The following is a 16,537-nucleotide window of genomic DNA, read 5'->3' on the forward strand; positions in this document are numbered from 1 at the left end:
ATGTGCCTGGATTTAGCAGTGGGGGAACCTGGCTCTCCTTTACTATCACCCCAATAAGTTTCTGGTAGCAGCAGAAGTATCCGAATAGACAGGAAGTGATTATTTCACAAAATTAATTGAAAGTCATTGTGGAAGGTGGCTGAAGAGAAAACTAAGAGTGCATTCTCTATATTTGGAATGCACACCTGTTGCCACCCATGAATATCTGCTGATGAGACTTTGATATTTGGAGTCAGCTGTCTCATCCCAGTCTATAGTTTAGCTCTGTTTTAGGAGGGAATGAGAACTGGCCACTCAAACACAGGCTTCTAATAAGAGAAAGGAGGACTCAATGAGTTGTCTGAGAACCATTTATCTTCCTGAATAGCCTGTGCAGTTCTCCTTCTGGTAAGGAGTTAACAGCTGGTAGAGGTGGATTCAGGAACAGATGTCTAAGCTAATGAAAGAAGCTGAAAAAGAAGACAAAGGACTAAAAATATTGCTCGTCTGGCCTGTGAGCTGAGGGTGTTGATGTTTGAGTAAGTGATGAATAATCTCTTAGGATTGTTGTATGCAGCAAAGGCTATTGCTCAGTCAACCAGGTTTTACAAGCAGCCTTGTTTATTGTGGAGAAACTGAGTCGGCCCCAATAAAAATGGGAATGCAAGAAAGGGAAATGTTAACTAATCCTAAAGAAGGAACTGATGACACAGTGGTTCATCCTGTAAATCCCTCTATGCTGTACCTGGCTATAACTCTGTTTAAATCTTCTGCTTCCAAAAGGAGCCCAAACTTAAGTCCTTACAGAAACAACAGTAAGTTTACAGAAGAGGAACACAAATGAAATCAATTGGACTGGGCCCAATGTGTATATTTGTACTTTAAAATTGCAAATGAATAATGAATGTACTCATTTGGCAAACAGAAGACTGGTGTATTCATGCTCCACATTAGTCTCCAGAGTTTATGAATTTCTTGTTTAAATATTAATGTTGTGCTGGGTGTAACTGAGTTGGTGCAGCATGGCTGGAGAAGCCCCATTAAGGGCACAGCATTTATGTAAATGTTCTCCAAGCTTCCAAATAGTTGGCAGGGGGGAATACACAAGTCCTTCAGGGGCTGGAATTAAATCCTATATAAAGAATCCTTTCAATTAAATTATTCTGACTTGACGGGGACAGTAAAAATACAACTACTATTCATAAAAAACCCAAAAATATGGGGAGATCAAGCAAGAAGCAAAAAAAACCCAATCCAAACTCAACAGGGTTAATGGGAACATCTGGAATTTCCACTTGCTGATATGTCTGATGTCTGTGGATTTATAAATTAATGCACTGAAGCAGTTTGTTACCTGTGGTGACCTGTGAACCTATTTCCGGACAGTTCTGGTAATAAGACATTCTAGTGATCACAGCTCACCTTCATAAATGAAGGCAGAACAAACCCACTCTTTCCACCCCAATGCCAGTGAGCAGTGGCAGATTGATAAGGTGCTACTTTTTTGCCTGTCCTTTTCACCCTTATTTTGCAAACCTCGTGTCTGAGTTCCTGTCAGCTTCTACCTCCTTTGCTGTGCTGCCACAAAAACTTACTGTGTTGTGAACCTTTGCAGCAAAGCTGGGGCTCTGTCCCTGTGGAGGTCCTGTGTTGTGAACCCACCAAGCTCCCGTGGTCACTGTCCCAGCAATTGCTGCTTCCCTGAATTACCTTGGCTGCTGGGAGGGCTCCCTGTGTCAGCCATCACCAGCCTCTGATCTGAGAGCTCCTAAGATTAATCCATCTCCTCTTCCTTTAGGATTCCTGTCAGTCCCTTGGCTTGTGAAGAACAAAGGCTTTACAATGGCCTCCTGCTGTATTTGCTCCAACACCAAGAGATGCTTTTTGTTGGCCTGGACCCTTGCTTCTCACACAGACAAGCAGATGGCCTTCAGGTAAGAAAGTTGCAGCCAAAACTCAAAAGTGCTTCATTAGGTTGAAATCCAGGACTGGAAATACATTTGCTTATACATAGTGTAATTAATGACTGTAGTTTGTAGCCAACAATGTAAATATTCATGATATACCTAAGCTGGAGAGGAAACATGAGTGTTAAAATTCTAATTTGAAAAAAAAATGCAGGTGCAAAAGCAAAAGGTCCAGAATAAAATCCCAAGTTGTTCTACTTTAAATATATTAATGCCAAGCTTTGTTAGATCAAAGCCACTGGATTTTTCCTTGAGTGAAACACATTTTATTTTGTGTGTGCTTTTGTCTATACATTGATGATGCAGGAAAGCAAAATCAGAAGGACAGAAACCCCTCTCTTATTTTTTAGAACTCATTCTGTGTGTTCCAGCCTCTCCTTGGGCATTTTATTTCATAAAACATTGTTAGCACTTTGATTCCTTTTTTGCCTCTTTGTTGAAAACCTCGTGGTGGAAGAAACACAATAGACAAATCCTGGTTTAGAGAGAGGGTCAATATAAATCTTGTTTTCACTTTGTGATGTGGTGTATCATTGCTGCTTAACTTGAAATTGATTTTTGGAAAAAGACGTGAAGGGAATTTAGCAAACCCTGCAGTTTAATGCTTCACAGTGCAGTTTTGTTATCCTTGAGGTTCATGGTGAGGCTGGCAGCAGTGTGCCAGGTCAAGTGATGGACTGTGGAAGGGATTAGCACTGCATGTAAATGTGGGTGATGATGTTTGTGTTCATGATTCCTTAATTTTCTGCCTTCTTTCTCCAAATATCCCTGTTAAGGAAAGCTAGCAGACTTCTAATACAAAGCCAAAGTCAGTACTTAGAACATATTACAAAGAGAATATTAGGACTGTAATGCTCCTTGGAAGCTTTCTCTGAAAACAAAACATGTACAGACACAGGTATAAAGAACAGGCCGTACTGATAAAAGGATGTTTCTAAAATATTGCTTCAATGCCTCAAGATGTGACCCCAAATGTAACACTAGGATTGTTTCATACTAAGACAGTGTTGAGCCCATGCTCCCAGCTCCCCTTTCTCTCTGAAGTAGTCCCATGTCACTGCCACCTCTGGGAGTTTCTGAAACCAGTACTCAAATGAGCACACAAAATAAAAATATTGGCTGTCCCAAGACATCTGCTTCTGTTTGCAAAGCTAGAGGAAGCATCAGCAGCTAAAAGAAATTGGAAAGGTATTAGAGAAGCCAGGAAATCAGGCTTTCACTTGCAGTGCTTTTGTTTTAGAACTAGCTTCACTCTGTGTAATTCTGCAAAATGTCACAGTCTGTCTGGAATTGTGGTGATGTGGGAAAGAATTCTGCTGAAAAGCTGCTTTCAAGTTCTTTATTAAAGCCTCAGACAAGGCATAGCCATGGGGCACTCTCCTGCTCTGAGGTAAGCTTATGAAAGAAATCCCATCTGTGGGTGAGAAGGGAATTCAGTATTCTGTGGCTGATTTTGTTTTTGTAATTTTTGGCAGGAAACACAGCACATTGGATAGGTACCCTTCATCTTCCATAATATAACAATTGCTCAAGGTCCACTAAACTAGAAACATCAAAGTTAGGTTTACAAACTAAACATATTAAAAGTCCATGTTTTTCTTCCAGTAAAACAAGCAAAAAGTGAAATGGCAAACCTGGCTCAGATTCCTTGTTGCGTCCTGGAAATGAAACTTGTTTTTACTGGCTTTTGCACAGATACTTGCCTTTGGACTACTTAATTCCTCTGATTTTGTTGTTGGGTTGTCTTTTTTTCTTTTTTTTTCCATTTCAACATTTTAAAGTTAACCTGAGCTCTGTCAAGCTAAAGCCATGCCAATCTGGCAGGCCTGCCATACAGCTGACAAGACTTAACCCTCAGTTGTGTTCTTTGTGGCCTGAAATGGGCAGAGGGATTGTTCTGAGCCGAGTTCTTAGTGCCTCAAAGTTCCAAGAGCTATGCCGCTGGCACTGTGTGCTCTGGCTGATTCAGACTGGGAGAAGAAGTTTTGGATTTAAGTTTTTTGGATGGTTCAGAACTATTATCCTAGGCTGGACAGTAGGCTATTCACAGCCACCAATTATATATAAAGACAGTGGTTTAAAGTTATATCCCAGCCATGATGTATCGATGTATTTTAACTTTTCAAACTTTTTTCCTGTATGTTGTTCAGATATTTTTCACCCTTAAAATAGAGTCAGAATGCTGCAAAATCCTACCAGACTGGGGGTTTGTGTCTCTGTGTGGGTTTTCTTAAATACATTTTATTTAAATTATTATTCCCCCCCCACCCCCTTCTCCTGAGCATTCACTAGCATTTAAAGTTGTCCTTTAATATTTTGTCCTAGCCCAAAAGCTGCACTGGTACTAAACTGATTTTCATGTTTGGATTAAATAATTATTTTAAAAGAGGTTAGGCACCACATTTTCTGTTTTCACCTGAGGCATTTCTAATAACTGTGTTTAACCCAAGGAATATCAATAGCTGTGTTGGAGGTATGCAAGATTATCTTAACTTCTGTAGTGTAATTTAATTATGAACCAAATCTTGCTAATAGCAATTTGTCATTTCTGCATCTTACATTTCAGATAAAAGTTGAATATGGATTTTTTTTTTTTGTTTGCATCTAGTCCAAGAATGTGTTTCTGCATCTCTCATCTTGTACAGAAGTCATAAATGAATCCTTCCTGATTTAGGCACACAACCTTTGTCCTGCAAACAAACAGGAGCATGACTTTATGGGTGCCTACAAGCCACTGCTTGTATCCCCTTTAAAGCATGTGTTTGGTTAGGAGAAATGCCTACAACCTGAGGAGAGGAGTCTCATTTCTTGTTCTCTTCTCTTACTTTGTCCTTTCATGCATACTTCACTATATATCAGCAAGGCTGCTCTCTACAACTTTAGAACCCTATTTTGAAGGGATTGCAGAGATCCAGGGGGGTGGGGAAGTGGAGCTGGGCAATATCCTGGGCCTACAGGTTGACCACAGACAACTCTGAATGAAAATCTGAAACTGTAGTGTGGTTTGGAGCTGGTCAGAAGAGGGCAACTAAATATTTCATGGATACTTTGTCTGCTCGAATTATGGCTTTATTGAGAAGGCTTTTGTGGTCTGGAAAGCTTTGTTAATCTTGTGGGTTTAGCTTTTTTCCAAGAGGATATGGAGGTTTCAGCATTAACTCCGTTCTGCAAAAAAATGTGGTTCCTCACTTGCATGGGAAGTCGTCATAAAATAGAATTGTGGTCTCTCAAATGGAATATCCTCAATGCGGAGGACAGCAATAATTTAACTGATGTTTTACTTTGATAATCCCACGACAATTCTTGTTGAATTAGCTGAAACTTTTCAGAACAAATGAACAACCCACCAACCAGACATTATCTCACTATTTGAAGTTTCCAGGTTAGACTAAATTGTCTTGTCAAAATAGTTTTTCCTGGGTAGGAGAACATAGTTCCATTTCCTATTTGTAGAAGTGTCAATTACTTTCTTTCATTTAATTTTTTTCCTTAACAGTGGTATGTTTTAGTTGGTTTTGGGTGTGAACATAGCAAACCCTGCATGTACCATGTGAAGTGTCAGGAGATTTGTCAGTGTATCTGTGGGGATTGCTGTTACATTATTGAAGGACGTGTTAATATTATTTCCCATTCCACAGAAAAACTCCTTTCCATAATTTTTGTAAATTTGCTAAAATATGGACTCATTAAACACTACATTTTAATTTTCTGTTTGAGTACTGGCCAAACCAGAAGGCTGGATGAAAAATGCCATTTGTAGAGGTCAAAGTAGGCAGACCCTATGCTCCCACAAATATTGTGGCCAATAAATTGTAAAGATGTATTTCTTCTCTTCAGCAAAAGCACAGCAGAGTGTTACTGACTGTGGGCATAAGGATTTGATAAAAACTGCTGTAGGCTGGGGAAGTTTGACTTGAAACAGCTCAAATGGATGTGGCTGGAGTACTCATTACTCCTTCTAGGGATTCAGTGCCAGAGCCTTGCTGCCTGTGGCTGGAAGGAATAGAGCTTCGCTGTGCTGAGCCTGTGGTCTGCAGCAGCCTGGCCTTTGTACTGCAGATCTGGAACTTGGAAACTTGGAAAGGATGAGTGTGCCTGCTCTCCCCTTGTGGGGAACTGCAGCGTCTGGAGGAAATGTCACTGATTTAATGTTTGCTTCAGCAGTGCTGGGGGTTTCTCTTGCCTTGCTGGACAACTCCTCTGGGACACTGCTGCCACACTTCAACCCCCCAGCTGGGTTGTACTGCTGTCTAGTTTTCTCTCTTTTTCCCTTCCCAGTACACAGAAGTGTTGAGGTGATTTTGTTTTTTCTGGTACGAGGAGAGAAGCTTGGCAAGAGAGGGTGTGCCCTGTGTGGCAAATGAGGCCACCACTTTGCTGTAACCAGCAGCTCTCACACAGAGCAGGGGAGCTGCTCAAGCTGAAATGCTGAGGCTTTACTGCAGTTGGTGGTACAAGAACAGAGCTCGGGCAGCACCATGAGCTGCTCACACTGAGCACTGGCTGTTGTTCCATAAGGATCCAAAGTGCATGAGAGGGGAAGGTCTTTCTAAAACTGGTAACTGGTACAGGCCTTTCATGGCTTGGGAAATGATTTTGAAGGCAGACTGGGCACAGAAACCAATGCACTGGAGTCTCACCTTTGTTACTTATTCTGTGAATGCCCATCTTCAGTCTGGCTGAGAATGGAGCACATCAAAAGCTCTCACCACAATCAGACTTACAGAACCTGTATAGATACAGGTGAAGGATGTTTATCTGCAGTTTGTGAAGGGGAGCAATACCTGATTTACTCATGGCAGCAGCAGCCAGTTGTTTTGCCCACAAACATCAGCTACACTGCAAGGAAGAGGATTATAATTAATCTGCTGTGTACCCACTAGAATAACACAAATCTCTGGTTTCAGAGGATGTGTGTGGTCTTCCTCTGATGCTTAAAACATTTACCACAACACCTGGCCCAAGTCTAAGATTTTCAGGCATCTCAAGCTAGCAGTAGAGGAAGGAGCCAGCAGCGTTTTCTTCCACGTGGTGTCAGCATTGTTCTCTCTCTCTCTCCAGAGCTGTCCTTTCCTTTGGACATAACCCTTTAATGTGTTCTCAGAACCTGTCTTGAAATTAGGTGTTACATTTCTATTTTTGTAGTGTATCGGAGCATCAGCCTGTTCCTTCCTCAGATAATTAGTTGATATCAGAGAGGCATGAAGGAAAGGTATAGATTCACCTCTAAACCATTATGAAATACAAGCCTTTTTTATTTTATGCTTGTGTCACCTTCCTTACCTGAGCAGGACTGCCAATAAAATCTCTTGCCCCTTTTGTGTTCCTTTTTTTTGGTGAACAGGGCAATTTGATTTGTTTGCTGATGTTAAAGACGTCTCAAAAAACCCATCAGAAATGAAATCTTTGATAGGAAAACAAGCCCTTGGGAAATAAAATGTATTTGTACTGAAAGGCTTATGATATATAGGCATCAAATATTTCAGCGTTTTGACTTATCTTTGGCTGTAACAGGGAGATGAGATTATTTTAAACCTTCAGTGGCTTTTCATTTCATGCAAGGTTAGTGTTGGAAGTGAGCCATGTTTTCAGAAAAACAGGCAAGAAATGTAGAGTAAAACAAAAACCTGGAAAAAAAAATTTGCTGTCAAAAAAATAGGGAAAATTAGAAAATCCAACTTCTTTTTAAACAGTAGTTAATTGTAGATCATTTAACTGTAGTTAGTTACAGAGCTGTGCAACAGTGAATTTAATAGGCATATTCTGAATGCACAGTTCCCTCTCACGCTGCCTCTCCCACACCCGACAGTTCCTAGACTGCTTTGTTCCTTTTTAATTAGTTTATTTCGCCTACTCTGGCAAGTACGCAAACATCCTTAAGCACTTAACACCAATCGAGAGAAGAATAGGGCTAGCACTTATCGCCTAGCATGCAGAAAGGCTCAGCCGAACCTTGAAAGGCCATTAGCATCTTAGAACCCACTGCAGATTCTCTCTCGCCCAGTTTATTTGGTTTTCTCCTCTAAAGTGGAGTCTGCAGTGTTTAATTTATTTGCTTCAAGCAAAAATGGAAATGCACGTTCATGAGTCAGCATTTTGGCTAGATAGTTTCTAGAATGATCAGATGCTGGGGTACCTTTTTATTCTGAGAAGGAAAGGGATGAAATATGCCTGCAGTAAAAATACAAGTGCAATTCAGCCAAAAATTATGAGAAATGAAAGGAAATGTATGGTGAAGTTGCATGCTACACCTGTTCCCTGGGGTCTGTGGTTAGAAAATTTTATGTCCAAGTTGCTTTGATTTACTGATACCTCTTTTATAAATAAAATTGTGGAAAGAAACTGGGGAGGAATAAGTGAAAAAAGCATTCCAAGACCATTTTTGATTTAAGGAAATATTGCTGCAGTTGGCTTTCCATGCATGAGTTGGCTTCTATGGCTGGTAATTTAGATGGATGCTTGAAGCCGAGGTTGTGCCAGCAACTTTAATTCTGACCTTTGAATTTTCACTGACCATCTGCTTTTATTGGATGTTACCCTATTCCCAGGAGACTGCAGATGTGCTCACAAGGATGGTGGGGAATCATAGTACGGGCCTTAGGCTGCCCTGCCAAGTGCTGGGGTAATCAGCTGTGCCTGGAGAGGGTTTTGCAGAGAATGCTGCCCAGGACTGAATTTTTCTGGAAGCTGCTGGGACAAGGAAATACTTGAGTGGTTGCTGGATCCACTGTTGCTTCCAGTATGCAGCTGGAACTCTGCCTGGGAGCTGCTGCTGTCAGCCACAGGAGCTCAGCTTTTGGGTAGCTCTCACACGTGGGAAGCTGGGCAGAGCAGGGAGCCAGATCCACAGCTTAGAACTGACCTCTGCTCTTTCTTGCCCATGGGCAGAGCAGGGAGTCAGATCCACAGCTTAGAACTGACCTCTGCTCTTTCTTGCCCATGGGCAGAGCAGGGAGCCAGATCCACAGCTTAGAACTGACCTCTGCTCTTTCTTGCCCATGGGGGAGCCAAGATGGGCAGTGCTGGGTACTCTGCCTGGCACAGCAGGAGAGGGGCTGGGGCAGGGAAAGGCTGATCCCTGTGCAAAGCCTGCAGGCAGGGCAGTGGAAAAGCTGTGCAAGTAGAGGAGGACAGAAGATGTCACAGTGTGGCCTTTATAGGTCCTAAAATCTGCAACTTTAAGATTTTTGTGTGTTCTTTTACCCTTCACCAAAGACATTAAGATGAATGGGACTACACTGAAGGGGAAAAAATAAAAGGAAAAAAAAAAACCAAGAAAAGAAATGAAAAAGAAACATTTTGGTCTATTAGTGGTTTATACAATATCTTTAGTATTTTCATAGAGTTGTAGTGGAGATCAAGTGAAGAAAGTGTGATTTAGAACTCTTTACTATTTTGGTATCTTTTAGTTCCCTGATTTCTAATTTGATTTCTAGACTCTCTGGGAATTCCATGGATAGCTTTGACCTTCATAACCTTTTCCTTGGTCAATACAAGAGGACCAAGCAGCAATAACAGAGAGTGAGCTGGATTTGGATACAGGGAGCACACTGTAACTCAAAACCATCCAGTAGCTATAAAAATATGTTTGTGTTTTGCATATTTTCTCTAGGAAAGTATAGGAAGCAGTCTACTACTTAATTGCAAGAAATGATGGATGAGCAAAATATTTCCTTGGTTAAATATCTGATCTGCTGTTTTTCTTCTGTTCCAATTCTTGCTTTGATGTCGTTAATGTTTAGTCTAATTCCTGGCTACTTTGCTGATTATTTATATTCCGTGATGCCTTCCAAGCTTAACCAAAATGCTGGTTGGGGTGGAGGGTGAGAGAAGACAAACTGTGTTTAAAATCAGAATTAAATGGGATGCAGAATGGTAAAGAGCTATATCTGTTTAATTAACCTTTATAACCACCAAGCATGGTTTATGTTATAAGGCTAAAGAACTTGTGAAAACTGCTGTTTACAGACCTGCAAATTGCTGAATTCTAGATAACCAGTGAGCTGAACCTTTCTCTCCTCAGTAATTAGTGGTTTTTTGCCAAAATCTCCCTCTGGATCTGTCTGGAGCATGAGTTAAACTTTGGCAGCAGCAAACACTTTTGACTTCTTTCCCAGTGTTTCTTATTCCCTGTATTCACATGGTAACAGTCATTGCACTCTCTGACCAGAGAGATCATAAGCAGATAAAATCTGAAGTCAGATCCATGAAAATGTCATTCCTTTGTTTCCAATGTCTACAGCAGATCCAGACCAATGTAATTGTCACTCTTTATGAAGTAAGTTTGCTTCATTATAGCAAAACCAGGAGCAGAATAATTCATTTATATGCTAAAAATTCACAGATAATACTGTTTCCGGGAAGTGTGCTTAGGGATCTGCTAAACCATGGTTTAGGGAAAAACCTAAATCAATCAACAAACCAAAACCCAACAAAAAAAAAACCCCAAATCCCCCCCACAAACAACTTTGCAAAGCTCTGCTCTGATTTCTGTTTTTAAGCCCTTTGCTGAGGACTTTTACCTGAGACACACATTTCATAGTTATTCTTATGTTTTCCTCCAGTGAAACCTACTTTACCTTTAAAATAGAGAAGTTCATTTTGAATGAAAATCAAAGAAAAAAATAAAAAACTTTATGTGCAGCAAAGGAGGGCAGCATTTTTTACACTCATATTAAGCTGTCTCTCCTGAGGAGCTTGGCACGGACACAGCCACTCCAGAAAGGGAGAAGAAACACTTCAAAGTGAGATATGGTAACTTCAATTGCAGGACAGGTCAGCTCCTAAGAATACTGAGGGGAACGATGGATCTCTTCAACTTCTTCTGACTTAATGGATTCTACAGTATGTAATCTTTCCTTCTTTGAAATTTTTGTATAGCTTTGGAGTTCTTTTTTTTAGTCAAAATGAACTTCAGGGTTGAAGGGTTGCTGCTGTCCCTGCATATTCTTCAGTTGTGGCTTTTCAATTACTTGAAAGGGAGGGAAAAAAAAAGGAAAGTAATGGAAAACAGAAGGAAAAATTAATTATTTCACAACAACCTGCACTTCAATAAAGAAGTGGAGAGTGCTGTCCTCATCTCACCCTGTTTTAGCTTTTCTACTCCGAACAAAATATTAATTCTGGAAACAAGGTCTTTAGGTATTCCTTTTTCTTTATTCTCTTTTGCCTCCTCTACAAATTCTTTTTCTTGAAAGTCAGGGTATTATATACCTCTTTGAAAATGCTGATGTGATGAAGTAAAACAAATGCTTGGCAGGTGAGACATACCTTATTTTTATTTAGAGAGATTTTTATTTCCTGTTCCTTGTTAAATTAAAACCAATGGGAAGAAATTTTCACTACTCCAAGTCACTTCACACTTTATAAACTATTGCTTCTTGGTATAAAATGACACTGAAGCAAGGAGAAGTCACCTATCTCTAAATTAGGTTTTCTACTGATGGAGGTGACGTATATTGCTCCTCATAGAGAGGGTTGATAAAATTTCTTCCCTACTTCAACACATCTCAGGCTGGCTCTGCAGGTCTTGCTCCAAAGTGTGGTTTTTGTTTTGGTTTTGGGTTTTTGTTTTGGCTTTTCTTCCCCTAAGAATGGTAATCTGTTCTCTTGAAGCCATTCCCTCTTCTGTACTATCACTACAAGCTCTTGTAAAAAGTTTAATCTCTTTTGTGTGCTCCCTTCAGGTACTGCATGGCCAAAATTAGGTCACCCCCAAAGCCTTTTCTTGACAAAAAATTAACAGATCAGTGTTTCCCTCTGCTGTGCACATCCAACAGGGAAATTCCCACCACAGAAGAAGCAGAGCAAAGGTTCCATTGTGAATAGAATCACAGAATCATTAAGTTTGGATAAAACCTCCAAGATCATTGAGTTGAGCCTTTAATATTGCTGTGCCAACTTCCCCACTCTAAGTGGTGCTTAGATATTATTCTAGGCAGGTTGGAATTTCTTCAGTGGAGTGTAATGCATGTTTTAATTCTGTACCAGTGACTCTCTGACATTTTCACAGGGTGTCTCCATTCTTTCCTCAAATAGACAACAAGTCAACAAATTCCTACCAAAAATGCTCACTATGCAAGTAGAACTGCATGAAGGTTTCAGGGCACGGTCGGATTAGCCCAAGGGACTTGTGTTGTTCCACAGTAATCCTTGGAGCACCTTGTGAATTATCCATGCATTGGGTTAATTCACCAAATAATAGTGTAGTAGGGGTGGTGCCATTTTTGTGTCAGGAATCTGATGCTCAACAGAAGCTGTGCAGAGGTGCCAGTGTGAGATCTGTGTTACTCAGGAGAGGGTTAAATCACGTTGGACTGGCAATTGTGCTAATGTGGCTGCTAATTAAACTGCTAATTTAGCTAATGTAACTGCTTTCAGTTCTGCTGGCAGTGTTGTCCCCACACTGGATACATACATGCTCCTCAATGTGTTATGCATGTACCAGCTGTTTTTAAATGATGAATTAAACATGTTTAGAGCAACTGACTGCACTAGGGATGTGGCCTCTTTTTAATGAACTTGTTTTTTATTTGTAAGAAAGGTGCGCAGGAGTTCAAAAGGTGACTGCAGTCTCAGCTGAGCCTTTGAATAAAAGCTCCAAAATGCCAGGAAAAATTTGGGATGAGGTTTCTTTGATATATTCTTTCTTACTGAAGAGAATATTTTAAAAGAAAGAAGGAAAGAAAAAAGGCCTGTAGTGCTTAAAAATTTCTTCTTAATCTTGCCCTCGCTCTTTTGGAGACTTAAAAACCTGGTCTGAGGCGTAATCCAGAAAAACACGTCAAGAGGATTTGTTCAAAAGCATACAGTGTGTTGACATCAGCAAACTCTTATTATGGCTGTCATGTTCTCTGTCCTGAAGCTTCCTGCTAATCTCCTGGCAGCATTCAAGCCTGGTGATTCCATTTTGATTGAATTAATTAGTGGAGTTTAGATGACTCTCCGAATCTGAAATTGTCAGAATTTTATAGCAGGGTTTTCTTAAAGGCTATTTTTGCCATAGTTAATAGCAAGTAGGACATCTGACTGCATTTCTGTATTGTTTAAATTGAAAATACACGGCCCATTTGGAAGCAGAGAAAATGGTAAACGAGAGCTATATTTATGTACTTATCTTGCCTTTAAAGTTAATCTCCTGTTACTAGTCTTGAGCCCTTCAGGTTGCCATAGAAACTGCCACAGCCTCCAACTGTGCTTCTCCCAAGACTTAATTGCATTCTGAGTTTCATGTGCTCTCTATTAACTGCAGCACTGGCAGACACAGGCACGTTGCAGAATGAGTTGAATTAATGGTTCAATATGATGTATGCATTTTTTAATACTATGTTTCCATATCCCTTTTCAAGTTTTTCTTCACCATCTGGTTAAATTCTTCTGTAACACATAGTGATACCACAGGGATGGATTCTCTCTGCTGCCACTATATTTGATGTTTTCAAGCCTTTGATACCATCAAAGTAGCTGCAAGAGTCATTAGTTTTAAGGACTTGGGTTTTTTTCCCCTTGGAGAAGTCAGATTACTTCTGAACTACCTTATCTCTCCTGAGGTTTTTGTGAGTCTTCACCTCCGAAGGCAGCCTTGAAGTGCATACCTGCTGTCTCAGTAGCTCTGGTAAGCTTTTGCTGACCCAGTGCTCTTTTACCACATGATTTTTGCTAGATCAGTGTGGGTCAAAGGCAGTTGTTCAGCCAGGCCTGTTTTTAGGTGGGGAATATAAATTCATTAAGGTAGGAAAGGAGTATGCCTGCATGCAAGGTTTGATAAGGCTTTTCTGGGAATTATTTATTATGTCCTTGATGAAATTTCTTATCAGATCTGGACTGATAATGTTGTCTCATTCAACCAGCAGAACAAAATCTCAGAGATTTGGTTTCCCACTTGGCTCTCAGCACAATGATGCTGTCAGTGCAAATACAGGGCTCTTACAGATGCCATTCTGCTTCCAGTGAGGGTGAACTTATGGAACCAGTGGTTAATACCACTTTGTGCTCATTTAAGTCCAGAACTTCCTAACTAAAACAGCAATTCCCACTGTTCTTTGTCTTGTGCAAGAAGAGGAGAGAAAATGTATCCCTCTGTTAAGCCCTCTGCCTCAGCTCTGCTCTGCTCGTGTCTCGCGGATAAGAGATGGGGAATAGGACAGACACCCCTGTTCACTGTTGCTCTTGGAGCCAGGATATTTCTGTACTTGTATTAATGCAGGCTCAGAGATGTGTTTTCAGCACCAATAGAAAACACCTCACAGCTGGTGAAAGAACAAAGCAGTGATGCTGAGAAACGGGGTGAAGTGAGGCTCTCACCAACATGTCACCTCATGCATGTCAATTATGCTTTTAGACACTGGCCTTCTGAAGACAGCTCAAATATATCCATTGTAACTTTTAAATGTTTCAAATGTCCTTTAAAATCTGACCCCTTTGCTTATGTTTTTCATGTTGTTCATGTTGTTTACTCTTTCTGTAATTTTCTATATGAGCTACTTTTCTTGAATTATGTATTGGTGGTCCCCTATAAAAATCTTTGTAATTAGGTCAAGTCAAAAGGTAGCTTGTCTGGCCTCGCCCTTACTACCAATATTTCTTTGTGAATTTGTCTGCTAGTTTTAGCTTTTTCAACCAGAAAGAGGAATTGGGAAATGATGAAGTTATGACAATATTGTCAGGATAAGTCTGAAAGAGTGATGACAATTTTCCAGCACATCCCCCCCACCCCCTGCATTCTCTTTGTTTTTTTCCCAGATTCCTTTTTTCATTAGCTACCTACATTACACTTATTGCCACAACACAGTGCACATTCTGTCTCAGAACTTAAATCTCTTCCAACCCATTCCAGCTTTCCTTTTTATCTGCTCTGTGAGCTTGCACGTTGAAAAGAGCTGGGTTTCTCTGCCAGCTCTGCTCAAGTTACATTTCCTTGATTGCCCTACAGAATGCCAACCTATATTCTCAAAATCTGTGTGCTGGAGATCTTCCTCAAACATTCTAGAAACACTTGCTTTGGGATGGGATTCATTTGGACTTGAATATGAAATAAGTATTGTTTGTTGGCTTCTTGTCATTCTTGAGAAGCCAAAGAGCTGCCATGTTTCAAGTTATCTGTCTCTACGAGGTCTTTCCAGGCAGTGACAGCACTTTCTTTGGAGAAAGCTCTGCTTGCAATGTCTCTGCAGGTATTCAGAACAGAGACCTTGCCCATCAGCTGGACAGCCCGATGTGTCAGCGTGTGGAAGTCTTGACACCAATTACATGCAGCTCCCAGCAATCCCAAAAGAGAGAAAAGACTCAGTAGAAGTCTGAGATTTTACCCACTGGAGAGTATTGTGAAAACTTTTTCACACAAGCCATAATTTCTTCTTATTTCTGTAGTTGATATTAATTTTAGGATGCTCCCACAGTGGATTCCGAGTTGCTAGGCTTTTCTCTAGGCACATGGCCTCTTTGGAGCACAGGTGGCAGGATGTTTAGGGTATCCCTGGGGCCACATCAGCTTGTGCAGTTCTGGTTGGGGATTGCAGTGCTTTGTTGCAGAGAGGCACTTTCTGTGCTGTGCTTCTCCTGCCTTGCCAAATACTTGTCCTCAGGTACCTGTTGCTCATCCTTCTTTCCCTTCCCCATCCTGTGGGAGAAAACTGACTCACAACTGGCTCTGTACATCACCCACAGCTGAGCAGAGAGCAGGGATGCTGCTTCCTCTCAGCCTGTGTGCTTCTCTTGGTCAGAGGCGGCACAGTGCTGCTCTGGGATGTGTGGGTTGGAAGACTGGCAGCAGGGAAGAGGAGCAATGCAAGCTGCTGGCAGAGGTCAGGGAGGCAGATTTCAGCCAGGCTGCCGGGTGGACAGTGGAAGGATTAAACCTGATCACCGACTTTGGGTTCAGCTCCGAACCTTGCTCCTCAGTATAAGAAAGAGTGGAGTCAAATTTGAGTTTTGACTAAGCAGGGGCTGCTGAAGAGGTTCATACATGTCTAATGTAGGCAAATATTCCCACTGGAACAAGGAGAAGCACTGGGAAGGGGAAAAAGAAAGTTTGTTCAGTAGTTCTCTTGAGTTTGTATCACTTTATTTTTTGTTTTATTTACTGCACTAAATACAGATTTTCTCTAGCACGTACTGAGCAAGACAGGAGGTGACACTGGGTAGAATGTAGGCTCTGTAGGGCTAAGCATTTAAAATTCCTGAAATATAGACCTACTACACACTTCCAATGTGATTTATGTTTCTCTGCTTCTCATTTGTGCCTCCATAATCAATCCCCAGTGAAAATTCTGTTTTCTGTTTTAACCCTGCTCACCTCAGTGGTGACTTAGCAGAAGGTTCCACCTATGAGTCAACCAAATGGGTCATTTTGTGTGTCCTTACGTGGCAGGCAGTAGAAATGTGCATGGGCTCTATTAATATCTGTTCTTACATAAACAGAACCAATTTTATTCAGTTCTGCAGCTAATGAAGCACTGTGGGAACAAGACAGCCAAAAGCTTGGGAATTACTCTACAAGGAAGAATTTCAGTATTTCTTGGCAAAAGCTGCCTATGCTCAAGGCTTTCTTGGTAAAAGCCAACAGTAACAAGGTCTTATTCTGAACAGGAGTC

General features: G+C 40.9%; 1 protein-coding gene across 2 annotated transcripts in view; it reads left to right on the top strand.

Moving 5' to 3' along the window:
• FAM13C (family with sequence similarity 13 member C) overlaps positions 1-16,537 on the top strand; it is a 124,174-nt gene that overhangs the window by 17,819 nt on the left and 89,818 nt on the right. For both annotated transcript variants that reach the window (XM_041474470.1, XM_041474480.1), the window contains exon 6: positions 1,778-1,913. In XM_041474470.1, coding sequence (XP_041330404.1) covers positions 1,778-1,913 — 136 coding nt within the window. The remainder of the gene's footprint in view (positions 1-1,777; positions 1,914-16,537) is intronic.

The sequence above is a fragment of the Pyrgilauda ruficollis genome, unplaced genomic scaffold (assembly GCF_017590135.1).
Source record: "Pyrgilauda ruficollis isolate IOZ18807 unplaced genomic scaffold, ASM1759013v1 scaffold11, whole genome shotgun sequence".
NCBI lineage: Eukaryota > Metazoa > Chordata > Aves > Passeriformes > Passeridae > Pyrgilauda > Pyrgilauda ruficollis.